Source organism: Antechinus flavipes, chromosome 2 (genome assembly GCF_016432865.1).
Source record: "Antechinus flavipes isolate AdamAnt ecotype Samford, QLD, Australia chromosome 2, AdamAnt_v2, whole genome shotgun sequence".
Classification (NCBI taxonomy): domain Eukaryota; kingdom Metazoa; phylum Chordata; class Mammalia; order Dasyuromorphia; family Dasyuridae; genus Antechinus; species Antechinus flavipes.
In genome coordinates, this window is record NC_067399.1 from 32,406,801 (window position 1) to 32,434,647 (window position 27,847).

General features: G+C 48.2%; 1 protein-coding gene across 3 annotated transcripts; it reads left to right on the plus strand.

Annotated features, from left to right (window-relative positions):
- The first annotated feature begins 82 nt into the window (after positions 1-82).
- On the plus strand, positions 83-26,624 carry ELMOD3 (ELMO domain containing 3). 3 transcript variants are annotated; one of them, XM_051974355.1, is made up of 13 exons: positions 83-230; positions 10,990-11,180; positions 11,322-11,503; positions 13,417-13,491; positions 14,600-14,669; positions 19,190-19,264; positions 19,543-19,634; positions 21,029-21,152; positions 21,464-21,586; positions 21,933-22,063; positions 24,674-24,750; positions 25,134-25,261; positions 25,693-26,624. In XM_051974355.1, exons 3-13 carry the CDS (start codon positions 11,450-11,452, stop codon positions 25,869-25,871), a joined length of 1,128 nt encoding a protein of 375 aa, XP_051830315.1. In that variant the 5' UTR covers positions 83-230; positions 10,990-11,180; positions 11,322-11,449; the 3' UTR covers positions 25,872-26,624. The 3 variants fall into 3 exon arrangements, with proteins under 3 accessions (XP_051830315.1, XP_051830317.1, XP_051830316.1); XM_051974357.1 differs by lacking the exon at positions 19,190-19,264 and having other exon boundaries at positions 87-230; XM_051974356.1 differs by lacking the exons at positions 83-230; positions 13,417-13,491.
- The last annotated feature ends 1,223 nt before the right edge of the window (positions 26,625-27,847 follow it).

A 27,847-nucleotide genomic window follows, 5' to 3' on the forward strand; every position in this document is an offset into this window, starting at 1 on the left:
GGTCAGGCAAAAATTGTCCTTGGCCGGCGGCCGTAAGGGGCGCTCGTCAAGCCTGCTGGGAAGTGTAGTTCCCGGGTGGGCCCGCGCGGACGATGCACTGCGCAGGTGCGGACTCTGGGGGCGTTGGTGTGAGGCGGCAGCTGCTACACGGAGGCGGCAGCTGCTACACGGAGGCGGCTCCTGGAGGATGGAGACCCCCGGGATGGCGGCGGTCTAGGAGACTGAGGCAAGTAGGTCCCTTACCCGCCTCGGAAGGTCCTATACCCCCCCGGCCGCCCCCGAGAGCTTCCTTCTGGGCAGAAGGAAGGCGTGACTGAGGGATGGGCACAAAGTAACTTCTCCAGCCCCCGGGCTGCACCTGCGCCTGCGCCTCGTGGGCTCCTACGCAGGCGGGGAGTCTAGATGGGGCTGGGGGCTGCCCTTGGCCGGGCAGCTTGACACCGCCTCTGAAACTGAGGGCCGCCCGGCTCTGGGGCGCGGGCCCCTTGGGGGGAAGTTGTGGCCCCTTTTCTCGAGTATTCTTAAATGCATCAAATACAACCCTTGGGCTGCGGGGGCCGATGGTAGGAAAATAGACTTATCAAAGTTCTTAACAAAACCCAGCACGTGGGTACGTGGTTGTTCCCACGTTGTCCTCCCGACAGACTGAGAGCAGGGAATGTCTGTGCCTTTCCGTGCGTCCCCCAGCCCTTTGCATCGCGATCCAGTCCAGTGAGCGTTTAAGTGCCTGCTCCGGACCTTGCGCTGTGACTGCAAAAGAAAAGCCCTGCCCTGCCTTCAAGGAGCTCCCATTCTAACGGGGCCGGGAGGGGACGTAGAGAGAGGATGCTCATATACACTGTCTTGTACACTGATGTAAATAGGGTGCCGAGAGAGCTAGTTATAGATGTATGCGGAATATGTATAGATGGGTACAGAATGTGGAGGGGTGTGTATAGACAGGGTGTGTATGTATATATCGAGAGAGAGAGATGGATATAGACAGGATATAGAGAGAGAGAGTGAGAGAGAGATGTGTATAGACAGGGTATATATATATATAGAGAGAGAGAGAGATGGATATAGACAGGGTATATATAGACATAGAGAGAGATGTATATAGACAGGGTGTATATATATATATATATATATATACACACACACATATATATATATATATAGAGAGAGATAGAGATGTATATAGACAGGGTATATATATAGAGAGAGTGAGAGAGAGATGTATATAGACAGGGTATCTTTATATACAGAGAGAGATGTATATAGATAGGGTATATATATATATAGAGAGAGAGAGAGAGATGTATATAGACAGGGTATATATATAGAGAGAGAGATAGAGAGATGTATATAGACAGGGTATATATATATATATATAGAGAGAGAGAGAGAGAGAGATGTATATAGACAGGGTATATATATATATAGAGAGAGAGAGAGATGTATATAGACAGGGTATATATATATAGAGAGAGAGATAGAGAGATGTATATAGACAGGGTATATATATATAGAGAGAGATAGAGAGATGTATATAGACAGGGTATCTATATATACAGAGAGAGATGTATATAGACAGGGTATATATATATATAAGAGAGAGAGAGATGTATATAGACAGGGTATATATATATAGAGAGAGAGATAGAGAGATGTATATAGACAGGGTATATATATATAGAGAGAGAGAGATAGAGAGATGTATATAGACAGGGTATCTTTATATACAGAGAGAGATGTATATAGACAGGGTATATATATATAGAGAGAGAGAGAGAGATGTATATAGACAGGGTATATATATATAGAGAGAGAGATAGAGAGATGTATATAGACAGGGTATATATATATAGAGAGAGATAGAGAGAGAGATGTATATAGACAGGGTATATATATAGAGAGAGAGATAGAGAGATGTATATAGACAGGGTATATATATATAGAGAGAGATAGAGAGATGTATATAGACAGGGTATATATATATAGAGAGAGATAGAGAGAGAGATGTATATAGACAGGGTATATATATAGAGAGAGAGATAGAGAGATGTATATAGACAGGGTATATATATATACAGAGAGAGATGTATATAGACAGGGTATATATATATATAGAGAGAGAGAGAGATGTATATAGACAGGGTATATATATAGAGAGAGAGATAGAGAGATGTATATAGACAGGGTATATATATAGAGAGAGAGATAGAGAGATGTATATAGACAGGGTATATATATAGAGAGAGAGATAGAGAGATGTATATAGACAGGGTATATATATAGAGAGAGAGATAGAGATGTATATAGACAGGGTATATATATAGAGAGAGAGATAGAGAGAGAGATGTATATAGACAGGGTATATATAGAGAGAGAGAGATAGAGAGATGTATAGACAGGGTATCTATATATACAGAGAGAGATGTATATAGACAGGGTATCTTTATATACAGAGAGAGATGTATATAGACAGGGTATATATATAGAGAGAGAGATGTATATAGACAGGATATATATAGAGAGAGAGATAGAGAGAGAGATGTATATAGACAGGGTATATATATAGAGAGAGAGATAGAGAGAGAGATGTATATAGACAGGGTATATATATATATATAGAGAGAGAGAGAGAGAGAGAGATGTATATAGACAGGGTTATATATATATAGAGAGAGAGAGAGAGATGTATATAGATAGGGTATATATATATATATAGAGAGAGAGAGAGATGTATATAGACAGGGTATATAGAGAGAGAGAGAGATAGAGAGATGTATATAGACAGGGTATATATATATAGAGAGAGAGAGAGAGAGAGATGTATATAGACAGGGTATCTTTATATACAGAGAGAGATGTATATAGACAGGGTATATATATATATATATATAGAGAGAGAGAGAGATGTATATAGACAGGGTATATATAGAGAGAGAGAGATAGAGAGATGTATATAGACAGGGTATATATATATAGAGAGAGAGATAGAGAGAGAGATGTATATAGACAGGGTATATATATAGAGAGAGAGATAGAGAGAGAGATGTATATAGACAGGGTATATATAGAGAGAGAGAGATAGAGAGATGTATATAGACAGGGTATCTATATATACAGAGAGAGATGTATATAGACAGGGTATCTTTATATACAGAGAGAGATGTATATAGACAGGGTATATATATAGAGAGAGAGATGTATATAGACAGGGTATATATAGAGAGAGAGAGATAGAGAGAGAGATGTATATAGACAGGGTATATATATAGAGAGAGAGATGTATATAGACAGGGTATATATATATATATATATATATATATATATGTATATATATAGAGAGAGAGATGTATATAGACAGGGTATCTATATATACAGAGAGAGATGTATATAGACAGGGTATCTTTATATACAGAGAGAGATGTATATAGACAGGGTATATATATAGAGAGAGAGATAGAGAGAGAGATGTATATAGACAGGGTATATATATAGAGAGAGAGATAGAGAGATGTATATAGACAGGGTATATATATATATATATGTATATATATATAGAGAGAGATGTATATAGACAGGGTATCTATATATACAGAGAGAGATGTATATAGACAGGATATATATATATATAGAGAGAGAGAGAGATGTATATAGACAGGGTATATATATAAGAGAGAGATAGAGAGAGAGATGTATATAGACAGGGTATAATATAGAGAGAGAGATAGAGAGAGAGATGTATATAGACAGGGTATATATAGAGAGAGAGAGATAGAGAGATGTATATAGACAGGGTATCTATATATACAGAGAGAGATGTATATAGACAGGGTATATATATAGAGAGAGATGGATATAGACAGGGTATATATATAGAGAGAGATGTATATAGACAGGGTATATATAGAGAGAGAGAGATAGAGAGAGAGATGTATATAGACAGGGTATATATATAGAGAGAGAGATGGATATAGACAGGGTATATATATATATATATATATATGTATATGTATATATATAGAGAGAGAGATGTATATAGACAGGGTATCTATATATACAGAGAGAGATGTATATAGACAGGGTATATATATAGAGAGAGATGTATATAGACAGGGTATATATATATAGAGAGATAGAGAGAGAGATGTATATAGACAGGGTATATATATAGAGAGAGAGATAGAGAGATGTATATAGACAGGGTATATATATATATATATGTATATATATATAGAGAGATGTATATAGACAGGGTATCTATATATACAGAGAGAGATGTATATAGACAGGGTATATATATATATATAGAGAGAGAGAGAGATGTATATAGACAGGGTATATATATAGAGAGAGAGATAGATGTATATAGACAGGGTATATATATATATGTATATATATATATAGAGAGAGAGAGATGTATATAGACAGGGTATCTATATATACAGAGAGAGATGTATATAGACAGGGTATCTATATATACAGAGAGAGATGTATATAGACAGGGTATATATAGAGAGAGAGAGATGTATATAGACAGGGTATATATATATATATATGTATATATATATAGAGAGAGAGAGAGAGATGTATATAGACAGGGTATCTATATATACAGAGAGAGATGTATATAGACAGGGTATATATATAGAGAGAGAGATAGAGAGATGTATATAGACAGGGTATATATATATATGTATATATATAGAGAGAGATGTATATAGACAGGGTGTATATATATATATATAGAGAGAGAGAGAGAGAGAGAGATGGATATAGACAGGGTATATATATATATATATATATATAGAGAGAGAGAGAGAGAGAGAGAGAGAGAGAGAGAGAGAGAGAGAGATAGATATGTATGTAGACAGGGTATATATAGACATAGAGAGATGGATATAGACAGGGTATATATAGAGAGAGTGAGAGAGAGACAGGGTGTGTGTGTATATATATATATATATAGAGAGAGAGAGAGAGAGAGAGAGAGAGATTTGTACACAGAGTAGATATATATATAGAGATATAAAGAAATGTATATAGACAGGGTATATATATAATATATATATATATAGAGAGAGAAGAGAGAGAGAGAGAGAGAGAGAGAGATGTATATAGACAGGGTATATATAGAGAGAGTGAGAGAGAGATGTATATAAACAGGGTATATATATATATATATATAAATAGAGAGAGAGAGATGTATATAGACAGGGTACATATATATATATATAGAGAGAGAGAGAGAGAGAGAGAGGGAGGGAGGGGGGGTATGTAGACAGGGTATATAGAGACATAGAGAGAGAGAGATGTATATAGACAGGGTATATATATAAACATATATAAATGTGTACAGATATATATATATATATATTTGTACACAGAGTAGATATATATATAGAGATATATATATATATATATAGATGTGTGCAGAATATAAAGAAATGTATATAGACAGGGTATATATATAGAGAGAGAGAGAGAAAGAGAGATGTATATAGACAGGGTATATATATAGAGAGAGGGGGGGGTATGTAGATGTATACGGAATAGGTATAGATGGGTACAGAATGTGGAAAGATGTATATAGACAGGGTATATATATATACACACATAGAGAGAGAGATGTATATAGACAGAGTGTATATATAAACATATAAATGTGTACAGATATATATATTTGTACACAGAGTAGATATATAGAGAGAGATGTATATGGAACATAGATAGGTTGTATTGCTGTATACAGAGGTAACGGAAGGCAGCCTTAGAGGGGAAGGCATTGAGGGCTGGGAGGACTGGCCGAGGCCTTCTATAGAAGGTGGTATTTCCACTCATTTTTGTAAGAAGTTAGGGAGTATGAGAAGCTGAGGTCAGGAGGGAACAGCTTGGGCAAAGGCGTGGAAGTGGGATATAGATTATCAGTACAGGACCCAAGAGAGTGTGGAGGGGAGAAATGTGGGGATATTGGGGGAAAGGAGGAAGGAGGAGAAGGTCAATTTATGAAAAGCTTCCAGTGTTAAACAGAAGAGCTTCTATTTGATTCTAGAAGTAGTAGGAAGTCAGTGGGTTATCACAGTCAGACTCCTAAGTTTTAGGAAAATAATTTCAGTAGCTTTGTGGACAATGGAGTGGAATAAGAAAAAACTTGAGGCAAAGAAACCACTTAGAAGGAGTAAGCCAAGTATGAGTGAGTGGGAAAAGGGGAATATAGAGATGCTGTAGAGACAGAAAATAGCCCATTAACTATTGGCCAAGCATTTTACCCAAGTTATCTCATTTGAGCCTTACAACAACTTCATGAGGTAGATGCTCTCTTTCCTATTTTGCAGATGAGTAAACTGAGACTTAGAACTGAAATAATTTGCCCTATGATGCTTTTCCTCCTCTAATCGACATTTTTTTTGGAGACTTTTTTTCATTCCCAGAGTGACTATTGGAAAGCTCCTGCCACCTAAAATAGTACCTTGCAAATAGGAATGGATCGTATTTGTTTATTTGCAAATGACCCTTGTGGAAGGGCAAAGTGAAGTGCAGAGAGAGGAGGAGTTGTCCAAAGGGGCACCGGAGCGGGTCTTGGCTCCAGCCCCAGGGGCCCACGCTCTGGCTCTGCTTCTCTCTAACTGTGTGACTTCTCCCTCAGGGCCTCCGTGTTCTCAAGGGGGTGTTGTTTTCGGGCTCTGATGTTTGTATCTGCTGCAAAATGCAGGTCTTCTGAGCTGCGTCTAGGAGCCTCCACTCTCCCCAGCTGCTGCTCCATGGAGGTCACGAAGTAAACTCCCACAGGCTTCCCTCCCAAGTGACGGGGAGCATTTGGGAGTCTTAGCTCCGCCTGATGTTTAGTTTGGTTGTCATGGGAACAGGAGGCCAGTTTTCACTGGGAATGAAAAACAGTCTTAGCAACAGCGATGAAACTGTAATTAGCCTTTCACCAGGGCGAGGGTATCTCTAACCTAGCTTTTCCTGAGCATGAGCCATCTTGGAAACGTCTCTTCTATGAGTGAAATTAGGTATGAACTCCTGCAGGCAGCCAGAGATACACTATTCTCCCATAATCCCTAGTTCTTTGTTTAGTGAGTGATGGCAGGCCTTCGTAACTTTTTCCGCTCACAGCCTCCTTTCACGTGAGAGATTTTTACCTGACTGGATACATGCAAGTCAAACACTGATAACAAATCATAATTTCACGACCCCCATATTCAGTCACGCGACCCCATGTAGGGTTGCGACCCATGGTTTAAGAAGCTGGGAGCGATGGAGCCATGTATTCTGATATCCCAGTGCATAGCCTAACTGGGCTGCATCTGACAAGTGGTCGTCCGGCCTCTGCCTGAGGAGCCCCCAGCTCTCCGGGCAGCGCTGATAGTTGGGAAGCTTTTCCTGAGATCGGATTTAATGTGTCCCTTTTCTGTGTTGCCCCTGGCTCTCCCCCTGGAAGGCAGCAGAGCAAGTATAATGCCTCCTCCAAAAGACAGTAACCCTGTGTCACCTGAGACTTCTTCGTTGCCTTCACCTGAGCTTTCTGTGGGGGCCTCGGGCCCTTCCCTACACTGGTTGCCCTGTCTCTGACCCTCCTAAAGCTGCACTTCCTGGACCTGAAGGCACTGCCCCAGCTAGGGGCTGAATGGGGAGAAGGAGAGCCACCGATCCCCTCCTGGGTCCTAGAAGCTTGACCTCTGTGAACGAGGCCCCAGACCTCGCTTGACTTTTGGCTGCTGAGACACCGGGCTCTCACGTACTTGTGTTGTCTGCCTGAGTGTAGACATGGATGAAATCAGTCACTCACTTCCAGCACCTGTTCAGAGGGCCTTCCCCTTCTGCAGATATACGGACGCCTGCTTGGTGAGGGCAGACCTTCCTCCAGTGTAGAAGGCAGCCAGCTCGGCTTTTCCAATCCCTGCGAAGGGGCAGTGCAGTGCCACGCTACTGGTTGGGCCTGGATAGCAGGCCATACCCCCCTCCTCTTTTTATTTGTGCAATTAGGCTTGGGAAAATTTGGTTTAAAAGAAAACTTTAAACCTTGAGGCTCCGACCCCCCTTCACATACCATTGTGTCACAGTGAAGGATCGCAAAGAAAAACATCGTCCAGGCGCCCGTTTCCCCATCTCTAGCCTTCCCTCCCTTGGGACTTTGAGAATTGTCCCATGTCTCACTGCCTCCTGTCCTCCACAAGACAAGGAGTTATGAGATCATAACTTAATCCTAGATAAGAAAGCATATCTTGACAGGCTTGTCCTTCCCTGAATTGTCTCCTCTCCTCCCAGTGTCCTTGCCTCCCTCATCTGCCTTTCTTTCCCTGTTCTGCCTTTGAAGTGTTTCCCAAAAGATAACAACAGCTGCAAGATGTCAGGCTAATTGCATCCTCAGCGTCCGTATTGTTAGCTGAAACCCTGTATGAGCTCTGTGCCTCAGTTTCTCTGGTACCACGGCCTTTGGAACATATTCCCATACGGCCAGCGGGCTTATTAAACTCTCCACTTAAAATTAAACCAGTCTCCACTCACCTCAGTTTTTCTGGTACTACACAGAGACCCTGGGCTTAAATCTCATCTCCAGAGATTACTGCCTGGAAGACTCCCCCCTCCCATTCCTCGTGTGCACAACGTGAGCTCAGTAGCTTCCAGCTCTGACTCCACAAGCTCTGGCTCCACGAGCTCTGACTCCCTGAGTTCTGACTCTGAGCTCTGGCTCTGTGACGTCGCACCCTTTCTTAGAGGGTCTTTCCAAGGTGCTGATGGAGCTTTCGGTGTTGTGTGGATGAGGGTTTGACCTTTTCCTCGTCCTCTCTGTACCACTCGTGTGCTTCCTTTGCAGTCATTTGTCCTCAGTAATGTCCCCCCACACACACATTGTGCTTTTGGTCATCCCCAAGTTGGATCACCTGAGATGAGAATGTCCCATGATTCATGGCTTCTCCAGGAGAACTTTGATGTCACAGAGCTGCCCCTTGGTATCTGAGAACAGGTCAGGGCACTCAGAACTCTCATCCTCTTCCCATTTCAGCTCTGCTCTCCTGCCCAAAGGAAAGATGCAAAAATGGCAGCGCCTGCTACAGCGCCTTGCATTGAGTGGTGGTATTGCTCATCATTTTTCAGTTGTCCGACTCTCTGTGACCCCATTGGAGGTTTCTGGCAGAGATGCTGGTTTCTCCAGATCATTTTACAGAGGAGGAAACTGAGGCAGACTTGCCCAGAGTCACACAGCTAGGCAGTATCTGAAGCTGGATTTGAACTTGTCCTCCTGAGTCTAGACCCAGCGCTCTGTCCGCCATACCACCTGCTGTCTTGCAAATAACATGTGATGATAAATATATGATGATTTGAAAAGGATTCATCTTTATTAAAAAAATTCTCTTCCAAGGACAGGTGAACCTTCCTTCTTTACACTGGTTCTGTAACCTGTCTTCCAGCCATCGTTCTGCTTGCCACATAATTGCTCTTTTCCCTATTTTCCACGTGTTGGTATTTAAAGATAGGATCTCATTGGAGGTCACCTGCAGGACTCTGGCCTAAACTGAAGAGAACATACTTTGTCAGACTGATCATCTCCTACCTGCTATTCACAGTGCTGGCTCAGCCTGCTTGGGGGTGCGGGACATCCTGCTTCCCCAGCTTCTTGCTCCCTAGACAAGCTGATAAAGTGTGACGTGGGTCGGGGCAGATTAATGTATAGAGTAAAGGCTGGCTGTTGGATTAGGAGGCCTGGCAATCTAGTCTTTGCGCGTTCTCTCTCTCTCTCTCTCTCTCTCTCTCTCTCTATTTCTCTCTCTCTTTTTCTCTCTCTCCCTCTCTCTCACTCAGATGACCCAATCTTGTAGAGCCTCTGACAACTCACTAAGATTATTAATTCTCCACAAATTACAGAGTTCCCTATATTGATTAAATCATGATCCAGATCCCACCCCATCAAAGACATTTTAGATTAGTCTCCAGACATTCTTGGCCACATACCCCAACAAGTAAAACAAATTTTGAGCACACAGTTCAAATATATGTATGTATGTAACTTTATAAAACTATATATATAAAATGTATTTGAATTGTGTGCTATATATATATATAAAGTTTGTATTTATATCTGATTTACTAATAATTACATATATTATTAAACTTGCACAAAAATAGACATTTAAAAAGGGATGAAATAAAGAAGAAATGCCATCTTAGAGTCAATGGTGAACTACCATTTGATTGAGTAAAGGAGTGACCTGTGTATTAGGACTATCAATTTGACAAGTATGGAAGCTGGATTCTATTAAGGAAAACCAAGTTCAGGAAGCAGAGGAGAAAGCTATTGCATTAGTCTGGGGAGAGGGGCCATCTCAGTGGAGAGAAGTGGGCAGAAAAAAACAAGGTGTCAGATATTATGAACAAGATTTGGCTACAGATTAGATTGGATTTGTGGAGGAGGAAGGTGACTGAAAGGATGGTGACATACTGAACAGAAGCGGGAGTTTGGAAGTCGGTGGTTTCTAAGGGAAAGATAATATCCTGAGACCAGTGGTGCAACATGCTCACTCTGTCCCAGCAAGAACAAAAAGGAGACAGATACCTTCCTGTGGGCACCTGCCTCGGCCATGAGGTAATAAGGGGGCGGAATGTGGGCACGTTGTTGAGGGGAGGGCTGGGCAGGGAAAGGAGTATGGCCTGTTCAACTGTTGCAACTGACCCAACGAGCCTCTACTTGGTTCAAGAGGGGAAAGGTTGGGAGAAGGCAGTGGGAATGTTGCAAAGGGCAGGCTGGAATTATATTGACGATAATGGATTGCCTAATGTGATTCATAAAGAAATGTGTATTTAAAAATTGATTTTCATGAATAACCAGAACAAATTAAACAATATAAAAAGAAAATAGTGGAAGGTGACATGAGCCCCTTCATCCCATCCTGCAGCTGGTTACCCTTGGCATGGTGCCATCCCCTTCTTGGGGCACAGGTCCCTTCTGTAGTGGAGACCACCATTGCAAATGATAATGTGAGTTGGCTTTTGTTGCAGGGTTGATCCCAATAGCTCCGCCTCTGCCTAGGATTTTGCTGCACAAGAAGACCAACTCTTCCCTGAGCCTGGATCTTGTGAGGACTTTCTGGTTTGTGGAAGCATAGCCCAGTGATCATGCTAGCAGAACTGAGGCAGAATCGACTGTTCCTGTGGATCTGAGGATCCAGAAACTTGAGCTATAGAAACAGGTTGGCCTGATAGCGCAGAAAAGTTAGCCAATCCACGTCTCCGGAATCAGCGCGTCTTTGGGAGATCCCAAGGGAGAAGTGAGGCCCCCAGAGGTGGCTGGATGGGAGCCTTCTGATTTCTTATGAGTTCTCTTTCTTCAGCCTCAGCCTGCGTGACCAGAGAAAAGACAGGCCGTGGTTTTTCATCATCTGCAGCTTCTCAATTTCCAGCCTTACCAGAAATTTTGTGCTGAGCCACCAAGGCTTTCCAAAAGGAATACTGTTAAGACATGAATGAAGGCGCTTGCTATCCCCCTAAGGGGGCAGGGAGAGGAGAAGACCAGGTAAGTACTCTGACCTGGGGACAGAATTAGAGAAGATAATTTTTTGATGTGAGTGGAAAATAAATTTAGAAATATATGGGAAAAGATTTAGTATCCTGACCTTCATTCATCACATTTAAACTCTCCTCCCATCCAGGAAGATCTTCCATTTGAGGAACTTAATGTTTATATCCAAGTTTAATTTACCAGACATTTGGAAAGCATCTAGTTTGGGTAGGTTGCTATGCTAAGCATCGGGGAAGAGATCGAGTTTAGGTGAGACAGATCTGAGAATCATCCGATAGGTAATTAAATCTCTGGGAGCAGATGAGGTCACTGAGGTAAGGTGTATGGAAGAGGGCCCAGGACAGAGCCCTGAAGGACACCCTTAGACACAAAAGGATCCAGCAAAGAAGGCGGAGAAGGAGCGGTCAGAGAGGCAGGAGGGAGCCAGGAGAGAACACTGAATGACAGCCCAGGTACATTAAGACCCTAGTAGGAGGGCCAGAAAACCTGGGAGCCCTGGACCAGCTCCATCTGGGGAGGAAGGGAGTGACGTGGAGGTTTGCGGGCACTGGCCCAGCCAGCCCAGTTCTTCACACCTCCTATATTTGGGGATTCACTTGCCTCCCCCATGGCCACGTGCAGAGCGAGGACCTGTTACAGCAAGGGTCAATGCAGTGATTATCTCCCCGCTCTGAACAAGCAGCCTTCTTGCGGTGCCATAGTATTCCACTTTATTTGTCGGAGATTTCATTGTTTAAATGGCCCCAGACAGTGTTTTACTGCTGTCTAGTGATCCTAAAGGCTGGGAAGCCCCTGAGAGAGAAAGTTTGTGCCTTTGGGAAGCCTCATTTAGACATGAATGACAGGGCTGCTGGTCCTGCGTTCATTGTTAACAACCAGAACAAGCTGTCCATGACTGGAAAGTGCGTAAGGCCCTGTTGTGACCCGGGGCTCCCAGGAGCCAGAGAAGGGAGCAGCAGTTCCCTGTTCTCTAACTCATGGTCCCGTGACTATAGAACCAACGAGCATGAATGACAAGAATCAGCCGCACCATTTGATTGTACAGTAGAGATAAACAGCACGAGTGATGGGGTATGGGGAGGATCTGGGGGTGGGGGGGAGCAAGGAGCCTGCTTTGACCAGTAAGTGAGGGGAAGGAGTGAAGGGGCAGCCAGTGTTGGGAAGGGTGGCCAAGGAGGTGGATCATTAGGGGAAGCCGTGACAGCCAGAAGATGGAAGGAGTGGGAGAGGAAAAGATTGAGGGTGAAGAGAAGCTTACTGCCTATAGAATAGGCCTTCCAGAGGGCACGGGCGACATTTGATTGTCATTTTTCAGGGAGGGTTGAAGGGAATGGGAATGAGGAATCGAGTGAGGGGGGATGGGCAGTGGCGTCTGGCTGATGACCTTCAGAATGATTGGGAAGGGCAGGGTGTGCTGGGCGAGGACACGCCCGTCCTGGAACGGAGGCACCACCGCTGTAGGGCTGTAACAAAGGGAATTATTCTCAGGGACAGTGTGGATTAGATGGCCGAGGTGTTTTCCAAAGGGGAGAGTCGGTGATTCTCGGAACAGTCCATTAGAGAAGGCGAGGTACCTACGTGTGCAATGGTAAACTCTTTCAAGAGTTCAGAGGAGTCAGCAGTGTGTCGAGGGCTAGCACGGGGAGGAGTTCTGGCTGCATCAGAACTCAAAGGAGGCCAGTCCCTGATGTTCGGGTTCAGTTTCCCCATTTGTGAACTGAGGGAACAGGATGTGAGGCAGTTTGATAGTTTTCTCTTCCCTTTTTAAAAAGTTACCTTCCTAGAAATGAATTTGTTTTAAAGAACATTGGAGTTAAGAAGCAATAAGACATTTAATGGGCGTGAAACTATTAAATGGGAGATGGATGCACACCTAGTAAACTGATTCCTCTCCTTAATTCCTGTAGACTATGAGAATTTCTGTGGAGTCCTCTCTGATTGATGAGAACGGCGGCTTCCTTCCAGCCGTCAGATGTGTTCCAGTATGTATCTCTACCTGAGTCGATTCTGGCTTTTCTGGACCCATAGATCCATCATTCAGCCAGCATTAGTGTATATGTGGACGTCCCCTAGCTCTTTGTACTGCCCTTTCATTATTTGTAATCATAGAAGCTTTGAAACTCTTCAGATTGTTACTTACTTCAGATTGTTTGGCTTCCGTCCCAAAAATCAAGGAGCACTATCCAGTTCCATTAATTATTAACATTTGCCATCTCTGCTGTATTGTTTTGGTTTTTAGCTTTTTATTTTCAGAATACATGCAGAGATAGTTTTCCATATTCACTCTTGCAAAACCTTGTGTTTTGATTTTTTTTTCTCCTTCCCTTCCCTTCCCTTCCCCCCATCCCTTAGATAGCAAGTAATACAATATATGTTAAACACATTCTGCTGTATTGTTGACCCTGGAACTTTTGATAGAGAGGCAGGGTCCCCCCCTCCAGAAAATGACCTTCAGATATTTTCACTGAGTTACGGCCACATAAGGAGCCTCCCTGGGGTCACTGGGGTCTAGTGACAAGAGCAGTGATCTTAAAGTCAGCAGGCCTATATTCAGATCCTCATTTTGGGCTCCTCGCTTACCTGCGTGACCTTCAGGAAGTTATCCAGCTTGCTTTCTAAGCTTCAGTTTCCATATCTGTAAGATTGGAATAACGAGTGCACTGCCTCCCCCGTGAGGTTCTTGTGAGGAAGGCATCTTGTTGCCTCCAAGTGCTATCTAAAGCTGAAGTATCAACGCAAGCTGAGATGCTTTTTTGTCTTGGAGTGTTTTCTTAAGACACAGAAACCTCGAAAAGAAGGGAGGGCAGATTATTTAAAGAGGGGCTTCATCTGGAATGATGGGAGAGAGGGTTCCTGAGTCTGACTGGAAAGCCTCCGGGTCAGGGCTGTCATCACACCCCAAGATCCTCCCAGCTCTGAGCTCGTGGGTTTCCAATAATTTCATATTGTCTCTGAACCTTTCCTTATGAGGCCCCAGGACTTAATTCCAGGGCTTGAAAACCTGGTGGCGACAGGGCGTTTTAATGCATGAAACTTCACAGAGGCATCATTGGGATCCATCCCCATACTGATGGTCTCTGGCTCCTGCAGGTATCCGTCCTGAAATACCAGATGGACCTCCAGGATCTGACTGAGGAAGACAGTAGCTTGGAGCCGGTCGGTGAGTCTTCTGGCTAACCCCAGGCGTAGTTAGAGCTTTGAGTCAGGCCTCCAGAGAGCTGTTCCCTGTCTCCTGCTCCCTTTCAGAGGATCCCATGGGCTTTGCTTTTTGATCATGAGCACTGGGCTCTTCTGCTTCAGAAGAGCAGACTCTGCTTCCAGCTTGATTGCTGATTTCTTAGGTTATTTGAACAAGTTATTTAATTTCTGTATCTATTTCTCAATCTGTAAAATCAGAATAATATCTGCCTTACTTAGCTTAAAGGTTGTTGTTTGGAGCAGATAAAATATCCCTGAAAGTACTTTCAGAAAAGCCCTCTGCAAATGTTACTAGCTATTCTCAATTCTTTTCCTATTTTCCTGGATTGTTTTTTCAGTTATCTTCCCTGGATTTCAGTTTCCTTTGCTGTAAAAGAGGAACAATATTTACCTTTTTATCTCCTGAAGAGAGAGGAGAATCAGAGGAAGTAATTTACAAAGTACTAAGAAAAAGAAAGACATCAGGTTTAGGCAAATCTCCCCACACTTGAAATGCTAGATTGACATCTTGGGTTGAGATTGTCTTTATTCTGGCCAATCTACCATGACACCAAGTCAGATTGCTGGGGTTCAAGAGAACCCCAGAATATTGTTATTCTGGACCAGTGATACTGATATCCCAAAAGAATTTGGAGGCTTAGATAATCTCCAAGTCAAAGCAGATTTTTATTACAATTGTAATGCCAATTCAAGTGAGCTAAATTCCAAGAGAGCAAAGAGGAGGCAGTGAATTTATAGGGATTTGGGAATACAGAACAAAAAACAGAGCCAAGTAAATGACATCATGGGATTGGGGTTCACATAATTGCTGGGAGGTCTGGTAATGGGAGCTAACAAAACCCCCTTTCTTAAGCTGAGAAATCCAGGAGTGAGATGGCAACCCAGACACTTGGATGACAAACCAGATGTCCTCAAAGGAATAGCTTCCTGGGATAAAGAGATCAGGCCCAGCTCCCCTTCTTTCCCACGCGTGCTCTAAAGTTGGGCCATGTTTCCCAGTAGCTACATTCCTAAGGTGACATTCCAAGGTGGGCTATTCCAAGGGACCTGGAACTTCTTGAAAACTGTTGGGGTCTCTATTATTATTGAGGTCTCTCCACCACTTCCAAGGCCAAATAGCCTGGAGTTATTATTACACCACTCATGAAGGCTGTGCCTTCATCACATCAGAATTAATCAAGAACAGCCCTCCCCATTGTCCTGAGAGCTTGGGTGAGGGAAGCCTTTTTCATGGCCCCAAGATCCTCCCAGCTCTGAGCTCGTGGGTTTCCAATAATTTCATATTGTCTCTGAACCTTTCCTTACATCTCACATCTCCCCGCTTTCAAGCTGGTGTCCCTTCCTGCCCCACACCTGGTGCAAAGAATCCCGAAAAGCCGTAAGAACCCAATGTGGTGGAATTTATGAAAAGCTGAAGCCGGACTTGTTCTTTGTCATTTCTGCTTCTTTTCCCAGATGTTCGCTAGCCATCCCTTCAATAATACATTCTAGCATTTTCCTGTGAAATTAAGTGTAAAGCTCATCAGTCTGTGATTCCAGACTCCATTCTCTTTTTTAAAAAACATTTGGGACATTTAGTATCTCTATTCCTGTCTTTTTTCCTCCACAATCTTTCTTTTTAAAAAGACTTTTGATAAGTTTTGCTTCCTTTCCCCCACCAACATTATTATCATTTCCTAGTAAACTTCTCTTCACCACAGAATCCTTCTTTTTGGCCAAGAGAAATCCCCCAAAATAGCATTTCTAGCACTCCATGTTTCTTATACAATGTTTCTGTAAGTGGGTCTCTTCCTCAGCCCTCTTAAAACCAGATTTTCATTACATGGCACTGACTCCTTAAGTCTCTTGATGTATATTATTGCTCTGTAGCCTGTCAGAGATGATCAATAGTGGTTCAGCAGTTGCATGTGCTAGTATTTTCAGCCCCCAAAGATCTAGTTCTGCTGGGTCAAGTACTTTGAACTCATCAGGGACACCCAGAAGTTCTTTGACTAGCTTCCTACTGATTTTGGGAGTCTTCTCTGTTAACTGTGTTTGTCTTGGCCCTCTCAATCCAAAGATCATTCTTCTTCTTAAAAAAAAGAAAAAAAAAACAAAATAAAAATTAAATCATTGCCTTCACCCTTGTCAGTTATCACCAAACTGTCCTGTATGATAGGGACCCTTTTGTTGCTTAGACTCTCCTTTATTTCTCAGTGCATTGTATTTAAAAAAACACATATATATCTCTTTCTGTTTTCCTTCCCTTTCTTCAACAGCCTTAGCTTGTTGAGGTAGAGAACCAAGACTTCTGTGAGACCATATCACATTTGTGTAACCATGCTTTGATATTTGTCCTTGCTTCTAACTTTGTACATGGCTTCTTAATTAGAAGGCATTTAATAGACATTACCTTCTGTGTGTGAGAATTCTAGGGACTTAACAAAAGACAAAAATGGGGTGGTTCCTCTCAAAAAATTGGCATTCTGATGGGGAATAGGCTACACATGGGGGAAAGCGGCTGGAGAAGGGACTTTTGTCCCCAGTAGTTGGGGGATCATCACTGCAGTGGTGGCTTGTCACATGGTAGGATTGGTACTATTGGTGCTTCCAGAGCCAGCCTTTGAAAGTCTGGGAGCAGTGGGGGAGCTCAGCACAGCCAGTAGTAGTGTGCCCCCATTGTCCTGGTAGATAGTTGAATGGGGTGCGAAGCCGGTCTGGGGCCAACAAAATTTGTGAGTGTCGGGTGGTTTTTTAATCCATCCAACAGATGAGATGCTTAAAACCTGAGCTGGTTAGTAAATTCCATGCATTCTTCTTGGCTTTTCCTTGGGAATTGTGTCTCCCCAATCATTCTTGAGGGGTTCCTGACTTCCGCTGTAGAGTTTTAGTCTGATGGCCCCTTTCTGTCTTTTCCTCGAACCCCACAGATGCGAAGGCCGTCGCCCTTGTCTGCTTTCCTTCTCCTTCTCTCCAGGGCCCTCATTTCCAGCCGGCTGCCAAGTTTTCCCTTGGACGGGAGGCAGGCGCAGAATGGGGTCCCCCTTCACTGGTTCAGGAATTAGTGAACCTGTCGCTTTTGCAGAAAGGGAGCGCCCCGATACCTGGACAGTTGGAGCCCGCCTCGGCCAGATTGTCACTGTTTCCTGGTCTGCGCGGGTCCCTACATGGTGACGCTCGTCTCTGCTGGGGCCCGCCGTGCTCCCCACCCCCAGGCACCCAGTGGCTCTCCGGAGACAACCTGCCCTCGAGGCATCAGCTCGGGCTCCTTCTCGGGCGTGTTCCCCCTCTGCCTGAGCTCCATCTCCCTTGTCAGCCAGGCCTTCCTGCCTCTGGAGAGCGGCCCCCGAGGCTGGCCCTGTACCAAGGGCTCCTTCCTCGGCCTCGTGGACTCTCGGGGCCCCTCCTCCTTGCGTTAGCTGTCCTCTCTGGCCTTTTTTGTCCCACGGGCCTGTCTGAATAATGTGGGCTTTTGAAAACTCACCATTGAAGGAAAGGAGAGGTTAAATTTCAAGTAGAAGTTAGTGAAAAATAGTTATAGTTTTTCTCTCCTCATAATCACAGCCCTCCTGAAATCTATGTGCGGACCCTCGTGGGCCGGTTCAGGGTTCTGCGGGGCGGGCATGGTACCCAGCGGATCCCTTCCCCTCCTTTTCTCTCTCAAGCCCTTTTCACAGGACTCCAGCCTTTGCTCAGCTGCAGTCATTCTCAGCCCCCAGGCTGCCATTTCTGTGTTTTAAGCTGTAACCTAAAGTCCAAAATCCTCTCAGACATCATCTTTTTGACTTCTTGACTTTCCAAGTTTTCTTTTTTATTAAGAATTTGACACTCATTATCAACCATAGACATTTGAATATTCAAAGAATAACCCAGAAGATGGAAGAGAAACCTTCTGTTCCCAGAGTAGAGCTGCCCAGGGAAGGCAGCGTCTTGAAGGGAATGGAGTCAGAGGCCTGAGTTCAAATCCTGCCTCTTAGGTGTACTAGCTGTGGGACCTTGGACAAATCACAGAACCTCCCTGAACCTCAGTCTTCTCTACTGAGAAATGGGGGGATTGGCCAGAACGCCTGAGCTCCCTTCCAGTTGGACTTCTGCGATGCTGCTTTGGCTCGGTTTCCTTTCTGTCTGCATCGAGCCCTCAGGCTCTCCATTCAAGTTTCTTCCCAGGTCCCTCCAGCCCCCTCACAAACCCTCCGGCTTCTCTCCCTGCCTCTTCTCCTCTGGGGGAGAAGCTCAAGTCTCTGCTCGTTGGGTCTCTTGTTTTAACTTGGGACTAAGTGACCCGGGTGAGCATTGGGAGGCAGCACGAGTCTCCAGCCTTGGCCCAAGCAGCCATTCCCGCCCTCTCTGGCCCTCCTGGAAGCGCCGGCCCCCGGTCGGATTCGGGATGGGGAGAGCCAGCTCCCCAGTTTGTGTCCCCGGGGCCGCCCGGAGCCCCTCCGCCCTTTAACACACAGTGAAGGCGGTGACTCACTCAGCCACGCCCTGACCCTTTTCTCACAGCCGCGGGCGACAGTCTGGAGATGCTCAGAGCCGAGGAGGAGTGGGAGTCAGTGGAGAGCATTCGGCCAGAAGTGGGTCAGTGAAGGAGCGCGGCCCTGCGGGAGCTGGCAGGGGGGGGCTGGGTCGGGGAGCACCAGGGACACTTCCCTCTTCCCTGGCCTAAGGTCCGGCCTCTGGCCTGAGCCCCTCAAGGGGATCAGTGCTCCGGGGGTCTCGCGCCTGGGGTGGAGCAGAGGTCGGGCGGGTGGGATAACGGGCCCGGATCAGGAGGGGGAGCTGAGGGACCCGTGTAGACGTAGGAGCAGCTCTGAGACAGGATGTGACCCCCAGAGCGCGCCCTTCTTTGTCCACAGGCTCCTGGGAGAGGCCAGACAGGACCGGGCAGCTGATTTCCTTCAACGAGGCCCTCCAGCACTTCCAGACAGCCGACCTCTCCGTCTGCAGGGTACGGCCACGGCGGGCGGTCAGGCTGAGGGGGCCGGGGGAAGGAGCCAGGCAGGATGAAAGGCGTCCTGTGTGCAGACACCGCGGAGTTGGCCCGGCCGGGCGGACGGGAAGTCAGCTGAGTCGTTACATAACCTGGGGGGGTGGGAAAACGAGGAACGGAACCGCTGAGACTGCCGGGGGTCTCCTGGGTTAGTCACTTCAGAACAACTAGTCCCACCCAGAGAAAGGGGGTGAAGGGAGTCTTTGAGAACAGGAGCGGGCGGTGGCGGAGGAGAGCGGCCAGCCAGGAGCGCTTGGGAGGGGAAGGCATTCCTGGGCCTGGGGAAGGCTGGGCCCCGGATATGCAGGAACCCCTTATACGCCGGGCCCAGGATACCCCGGACCCCGGATACCCTGGGCCCCTTATACGCCGGGCCCCTTATACCCCAGGCCCCAGATACCCCGGGCCCCTTATATGCCGGGCCCCAGATACCCCAGGCCCCAGATACCCCGGACCCCTTATATGCCGGGCCCCAGATACCCCGGACCCCGGATACCCTGGGCCCCTTATATGCCGGGCCCCTTATACCCCAGGCCCCAGATACGCCGGGCCCCAGATACCCCGGGCCCCGGATACCCCGGACCCCTTATATGCCGGGCCCCAGATACCCCGGACCCCGGATACCCTGGGCCCCTTATATGCCGGGCCCCTTATACCCCAGGCCCCAGATACCCCGGGCCCCAGATACCCCGGGCCCCAGATACCCCAGGCCCCTTATACGCCGGGCCCCTTATATGCCGGGCCCTTTATACCCTGAGCTCCGGATACTCCAGGCCCCTTATACGCCGGGCCCCTTATACCCCAGGCCCCTTATACGCCGGGCCCCCGCGTTGTTCAGCTTAGAAAGCCCATCCCTGTGGTGTGGGTCCTGACATCACGCTGCCGGGTTCTGACTTCTCTGTGCTGGTAGACCTGGTTCCATTGGTAATTCATTGGTGATTCTGTTGTGTATTTATCGTGCTTGTGAGGTGGGTGCAAAGGCTTCACCGGAGGGACCATGACAGAAAAGGCCCCGGCCCAGCGGGCTAGAATGGGGGTCCACACGCCCTTGTCCTTCTTGGCCCCTTGCAAGGGGAGGAACTCGTGGACCAAGCACCGGGCGAGCTTGCCCTGACACGCCAGCCCCGAGGGGTGTTTCCCACCAGCCGCAGGAGGCTGTCGCCAGTCTGTTTCCAGAAAAGTCCAGGGGGGGGGGGGCCGCAGCTTGCGGGGGACTTGGGCTGTAAAGGGTTTAAGGCTTAGATGGTCCCGCAGAGGGCCTCTCCCCGGTCTGTGGCCCAGGCCCCTGGGGGGCCCCTGCTTCCTGGGTAAGTAGAAGTATCCCCAGCTCACTGCTCCTTTCTTTTCCTCAGGAAAAGATCCAGTCAACGGTTCCTCGCAGGGGGCTCTCGGCTTTCCTCCATTGCCTCTTCGGGCCCCCCCAGCTGTGCGACGGCCTTCAGGAAGAACGCGACTTGATCCTGGCCATTGCCCAGTGTAAGTGACGCCCTCGGGTGTGCCCGGGACCCAGGCCTGGGGGAAGGGCCCTGCCCTCAGACACCTGCGGAGAGGGGCGAGGGCGGGGCGGGGGAGCACTGTCACTGACCTCGGTCAGCGGGGAGCACTGTCACTGACCTCGGTCAGCGGGGAGCACTGTCACTGACCTCGGTCAGCTGGAAGCCCGGGAGGCAGTTAGGGAGGCGGGGGAGGGCAGGGCCCGGCCCCCAGCCTGAGAGCTCTCCTCCTCTGGAGGGCCGCCATGGGGAGGCGCGCAGGGGGGAAAGCGGGCTTGTGTGTTTGTGACGCAGGCAGCCTAGACCACAAAGACCCCGTGCACGGCCGCGTCCTGCAGACCATCTATAAGAGGCTCACGGGTTCCAGATTTGACTGCGCCCTCTCCGGGACCCACTGGGAGGAACTGGGCTTTCAAGGTAACAGAGCAGAAGCTTCCGAGCCTGGAACTGGGGGCGGGGCGGGTGGGCCACGAAGCAAACTGAAAGCTCTCGGACGGATTCCTTTGATTCCAGGTCGGGGCGCACTTTGTCTTGGTCTGCTCCCTGACCCTTGGGGTAAACAGTTCTGACCCCGTGTTCGCTGCCTTTGTGGAACCTTGAAAAGTAATTTGTCAGGCAGTGGCGCGCAGAAAGGAGCCCCCTTCCCGGAGTGGTCCAGGACCCTGGCGGGAGGGGAGGTAGAAGGGGAGCAGGGGGCTCCTGAGCTCGCTGCCCCAGGAAGATCTGGCTCCCGCCCTGCCTCCCGGATGCTTCTATCTTACAGGATCGAACCCGGGCACAGACCTTCGAGGGGCGGGCTTCCTGGCCCTCCTGCATCTGCTCTACTTGGTGATGGACGCCAAAACCCTCCTGCTAGCCCATGAGATCTTCCGCCTTTCCCAGCACCACGTCCAGGTACGGCCGGCCCAGCTGTGCTGCAGCCCCTGACCGGCGCCGTGGCCAGTCCTGGGCTGAGTGAGGGGCGCACAGCAGGCCACAGGCCGTGGGCTGCCAGCCCTAGGCGAACCCCAGGCCGGCCTCCCTGAGGCCTGAGCTAATATTCCTTAGGGAATTCCTCTCCTCTCCACTTTCAGCCTCTGACCCTCGTGGGGAAAGGGAGAATGTTCTGCAAAGTGAAAGCCTTGCCGAGGCCGCAGTAAAGGGAAGAGCGGCGTTCGGGAGCTCGCAAGCCTGCCCTCCCCCCCAGCTCATTCCGGACAGGGCTTGTTAATGACCTTGTTATTCCCCGGGACGGCCAGGGACTTTTTTTTTAATTTTATTTTTTATTATAGCTTTTTAGGACAAAACATATGCATGGGTAATTGGCCAGGGACTTCTTAGGCCGTCATGGTCCAGCTTCAGGCTTGGTGACCCACTCAGGGACCCAAATGTCTTCAACTCAACAAGCCTTTATTAAGCACCGACTGCGTGCTGTAAACAGCAAGTGCCCCTGTTATTTCTGTGGGTAAATTCTCCCGCATTACCCCTTCTGATCTCAGATGAAGCTAAGCACTGGAAAGTTGGTCCTCTTCATCTGGATTTGGAATGGGAAACCATTTTAGAAGTGCATTTCCAACTAGCTCAGCTCTGGCGACTTTCCCCTCTGGTTGTTTCTGTTTGAGCTTCATGGGGAAATTCCCTCTAATTCTGCTGCCTCTGGTGTTAGAGGCAGAGCCCGGAGTCCCCCCGCATGTTCCCTCCCTGGGCCTCCTCTGCACCTCGAAGGGGGCGGATTGAGTTCTCTCTGAGCAGTCACCCCCATTCCGGCTGTGTGCACTGCGGCCTCCAGGGCAAAAGGAGGAACGGCGCCCTCGGCCTTCCGGAGCTGTTCGCCCCAAGATGGCCTCATTGCCATGGTTTCTTACGCCCTCCGTTCAGAAAGAAGCTCAGGATGGCTGGTCTTCGGGCCTGCCGTCCTGGAAGGTGGTCTCTGCTGGTTTGTGGAGAAGCCCAGTCTCCTAAGAAAAAAGTCACACTCGGCCCGACTAGAGTAGGTGCTGGGGGCCATTCGTACGTGGAACCAAGCCTGCGTTGTCTTCAGGTCGCCCGTGACCAGTCTGATTCCTCGGGGGCTCGCTGGTCTGTGCTCGGGGGGGAAGGGCCCACCCCCGTGCCACAGATCGTCCTCCGCAGCACAGCGGGATCGGAGAGTGAGGGCCGCTTGGTTTTCCGTGTCCATGTTTCTGTGGGCTTGCTCAAGGCCATTTCCCTAAAATCAGCCCAGCTAGGCATTCATCCACCCAGTTCTATTTTTAAAAGCTGAGAGCTCTAGCTGTTTTTTTTTTAATCTGCCTACAACCATATCATTCCGTTTTCATTTGTTTCTATGGGATTCTTTGTGAGACTGTGTTTTTCTCTTTAATGCTTACTAATTTAACATACTTACCGTACAAGGGGGTGGGGAGGCAGCAGTAGAAAGGATAGTGATTCCGTGGCTATTATTAATTGGCTGTGGGACCAGAAGCAAGTCACTTCAGCTCCGTATCATTTATTTCTTCATCTGTAAAAATGAAAGCGAGGGATGAGGTGATTTCTTAAACCCTTTCATGCTCTAAAAGTATGTTCAGTGATTCCTTAGACAAATGAAATTTTCTGTGTAACCCCCCTTGTGGGTTTTGGAGTTAAACTCAGGCCCTCAATCCTTCCAAAGAGCTGCCTGAGGGATCAAACATAAGTTTGGGACACTCGGCCTGAGGGATGACCCCAAGATCTCCCTTTGAGTGCTCTAAAGGTGCTTGAAACGGCTTCCTCTTTAAGGAACTTGATCCTAAGAACCTCATCCCCACCCGTTTAGACCCAACTCTGTAGGACAGTACCTGGTCCAGATGGTCTCGAGAACAGGAAACCACCAGCACATAACACAGTTCTTCAGGGCAGAGTTTATTTGCTTTTAAATTGGTTTTGCTCTTGATTTATTTTAATAGTTAATTTTTTCTCATTCTAATGTATCTTATAATACCTTTAATTTGATTAATCCTGTACAACTTGAGAAGTGTTTTCATAGTTCCTTACAGCACCCTGTGAGTGAGATAAGTAAGGCAAATATTATCCCCATTTCACAGATGAGGAACTGGTCTTAGAGCCTTGATATGAATTGTCTGAAGTTATATAGCAGGTCAGCAGTTGATAGGAGATTAGAACCTCCTGATTCTTGGCCCAGCATGCCATGGAATCCATTTTGCCTCCTCAGTATTTTGCTGAACCATACAAGCTGAGTTCAGTCCGTTCCTGATTACGGTCCGTTGCTGAATGTTTGGGAACTGACCCTTATGGTGCCCCATCTCTAGGGACACGGAGTGACGTGCAGGGAGTGGCTGGACATTGGGTTCAAGTTCAGCCCTAGGGAAGGGAGGTCGTGGAGGTGTTGGAGGGTTGATGGCCCAGAGGGGCTTTAGGATGTAGAAGTGTCAGGGAAAGGCCGTCGATGGCAGGGAAAGGCCGTTGGTGGTGGGGAAAGGCCATTGGTGGCAGGGGAAGACCATCAGAGCCGGAGCTCCTGCTGACCTGGTGTCCTTTCTGTTCCAGCACTTTCCCTTCTGTGTGATGTCCGTGAACATCACCCAGATAGTGATCCACGCCCTTCGGGAGGAGTGTCTCTCCAAGTGAGTCCCCAGGCTGCTCGTGTGGAAAATCCGCCGGCTCAGCGCGGCTCAGGACCGACTGGCCAGCCCGTCCCTCATCCGCCTCTGGCCCAGTCCGCGACCAGCCGCTTGTGGGCGTGTGGTCAGGGGTAAAATCTGTGCTCATCGGAGCCATTCTCTAGCACGAGCAAGCCCTCTCTGGGGCTGTTCCAGAGTAACCTGAGAGCGTCAGGAAATGGCCCGAGAATGGGCTTTCTGATCAGTGGTCAGTGGGGGAGACGCCACCAGTAGTGGCGTGAGAAGAACAGTGATTCTGGAGGTCCCCCCATATTGTACAGGGCATAAGAATGACTTGCTGAGCTTTCCAAAGTCAGTCACTCGTGTTCTCCTCCCCTGCCTCGTAGAGAATGCAATCGCCAGCATACGGTGATCCCGGTCGTGAACAGCCTGTATGCAGCCATCTTTCTCCACCTGGCCTACATCTGGAAGACCCAGCAGAAAACCATTCTAGACTCCAGCTTTGTTCTTAAAGGTGTGTGCCTCCCCCCAGGGGAACCTTAGCACCCCTAGGCCAGTTCCTTCAGCTGCAGGTTTGTGTTTTCTTAAAGTGGCTCCGTAGCAGCCTGCCTCTGTGTGTCCCTTAGAGCTGCTTTCTTTCCCCGTTGCCCCCATTTTTAGCACTTGCTCGCTGTCCATACCCCTCCTTTCTGGCTTCCCTTAGTCCCCGCCAGGCCTCAGTCCTGCTCTCATGCCTTTGAAAGGACCTTCTACCGCCTTCTCTTGAGATTTTCTCCTTGGGAGCTTCCAGAGCTTCCAGAACGCAGGAGTGTTCCCAGAGCGGTTACCTTTGGGGTTCTGGGCCTGGGCCAGCCTGCAGGCTCATCTCCCGTCAGAGAGCTACCTGTGGGATAGGTCCCTCTATCGGGATTGGATAAAGGAGTCTATCCGCCCTTTCCCTTCCAGACCTGGAAATCCTGGCCAAAAGGAATCCAAAGCAGTTGCTCAGGAACCTGGACATCTACTTGACCAAAAGGACCAAAGGGCTCTCCCCGGGGAAGTTGTCGAGAACGCAGAGCATCCCTGAATCCCATGGCTCCCACCCAAAGACCCTCACCTTCACAGGAATATGTGACCTGCACTAGACACAATTGAGGGGTGCAGGCTGTTGGGCTCCAGCAGCCCCAAGATGTGGACGCCAGAGCTCGACGCTCTGGGAGGGGCCCGCGCGGGCCGTCACCTAGGAGTACGGCCTGTCAGCCCTTTTCTGTCGCTGAGGTATAGCTTTTAGAGGGAGAACCTGGCCCGGAGACAGAATCCCCTAGTACCTCAAGCCCCCAGGCCGTGGTAAGCACCCCCGGGCCAGATCCCCAGAAGCACGGGCAGCAAAACTTAGAGCCCGCTCCGCGCGGACCGTGCCCAGGTTTGTCGGCCTGTCCGCGTAGCAGAGGCCTCCCTAGCGCTCCCGCTTCTGTGCCGAGATTCAGCAGAGACCAGTGGGGCTGTAAGCTCTCGCTCTGCCCGATATTTGGGTGAGGAATGGGCAGATTGAGGTAAGAGAGAGTAACTCAAAGAAGTAGAGCGTTCATTCTTTGGCACGAGAGCTTTCCAGGCTCAATGACCTCGGTGACTAGGAGCAGAATTAGTCTGAGCCTGAAGAGCAGTAGGATAGAAGAGAAGAAAAAGGCAGTGACGGCAGCAACCGCTGTTGGAGGTTGTCGGGCCTGCGGGAGGCTGGCCTGGGCCCTTGTCCCCTCTGTCAGGGCCGGGTGGCTCCCCTAGGCCGGACACCGGAGCCCCGGGGCTTCCTGATCTTCCCGCCACCTTCACGTGGGAGCTGGCTAGAGACAGCCAGGCGGAGGAAGGAGCAGTTCTCAAATAAAAAAAAGATTACCCAAGTTTTAGATTCTCACAGAATTTTTATTTCCCTTTCATTAATTTTCTGAGTATAGTTAGAGGCAGCAGCAGGGAAGCGGGGCTCAGTACGAAGCAGGAGAGAGAGCAGCAGCGGGGCCGCTGTGTGACATCCCTCGATGTGTCGCTCTTTGTAGCCGTCGTCGTCCGCAGGAGTCTCGGGGGAGGGAAGTTTGCTTTTGCCCTGAGTCCCATGGAAGCCAGTTAGCCCTCCACGGCCCCAGAAACACCCTCGCTTAAAGCCGGGGAGCCAGGGACTGTGCAGGGAGAAAATGGCCATCCAGAAAGGGCGAAACTCCTCTTCCAGTTACCAGTGGGACTGCCCGCTCTCGTCAGGCACGAGGAGCCCTGAGCCCCCGCCAGGAGAGGAGAAGCCCTGAGCTTCCCCTGGAGCATAAGCCCCCCCCACCTCCCCCCAACTCTCTGCATGAGGAAAGCCCTGGGTCCCCAAACTCCAGCAGTTCAAACTGCCCCACCCCCCTCAGCCTCTCAAACGGGAGCTGTACTGCTTCAGGCTGGAGCTGAGGTCTTATCAGTACTCAGGGGCAGCTAGGGGGCGCAGTGGAGAGAGCGCCAGCCTGGAGTCAGGAGGACCTGGGTTCAAATCTAGCCTCAGACACTTCACACTTCCTGGCTGTGTGACCCTGAGCAAGTCACTTAACCCCAATTGCCTCAGCAAAAAAAAAAAAAAAAAAAGTACAAGGAATTGGAGAAGCTTGGAGGAAAAAAAAAATCCTTCTACTTAATTTTTTAAGGGCTGTCTGTGATTTTTACTTTGCCTCTAAGAAGCCTCGTGCTGCTCTCAGAGACCGTGCTCTGTTTCCGTGGGGCCCACTCGCCTCCAGAAATGGTCCGGGCCAGCGCCCTCCCATCTGCCCTCCCCGGGCGGGGGCTCCCAGAGAGCGGGCGCTGCCCCCTCGTGTCCGCGTGCTTAGAGCTCAGCACAGCGCTTTGGCCCATGGGGAGCACTGAATAAATGCTCTTTCGTTAACCCGCGGCTTGGGAGCAACGGCAAAGAGCGCCTGAGGTCACCTGGTGCTAACAGCCAGGTCCCACAATCAGTCACAGGTCTCGGGTTACAGACAGACCCGGCTCGAGATGCCCGATAAGCCTCCGGTTACCTCTGTCAGCCCAGAGACCGCTTGGCTTGGGGTAACTGAAGTAAAAAAAAAAAAAAGCGGCCATATTGAAAGCAGCATTTTGGTCT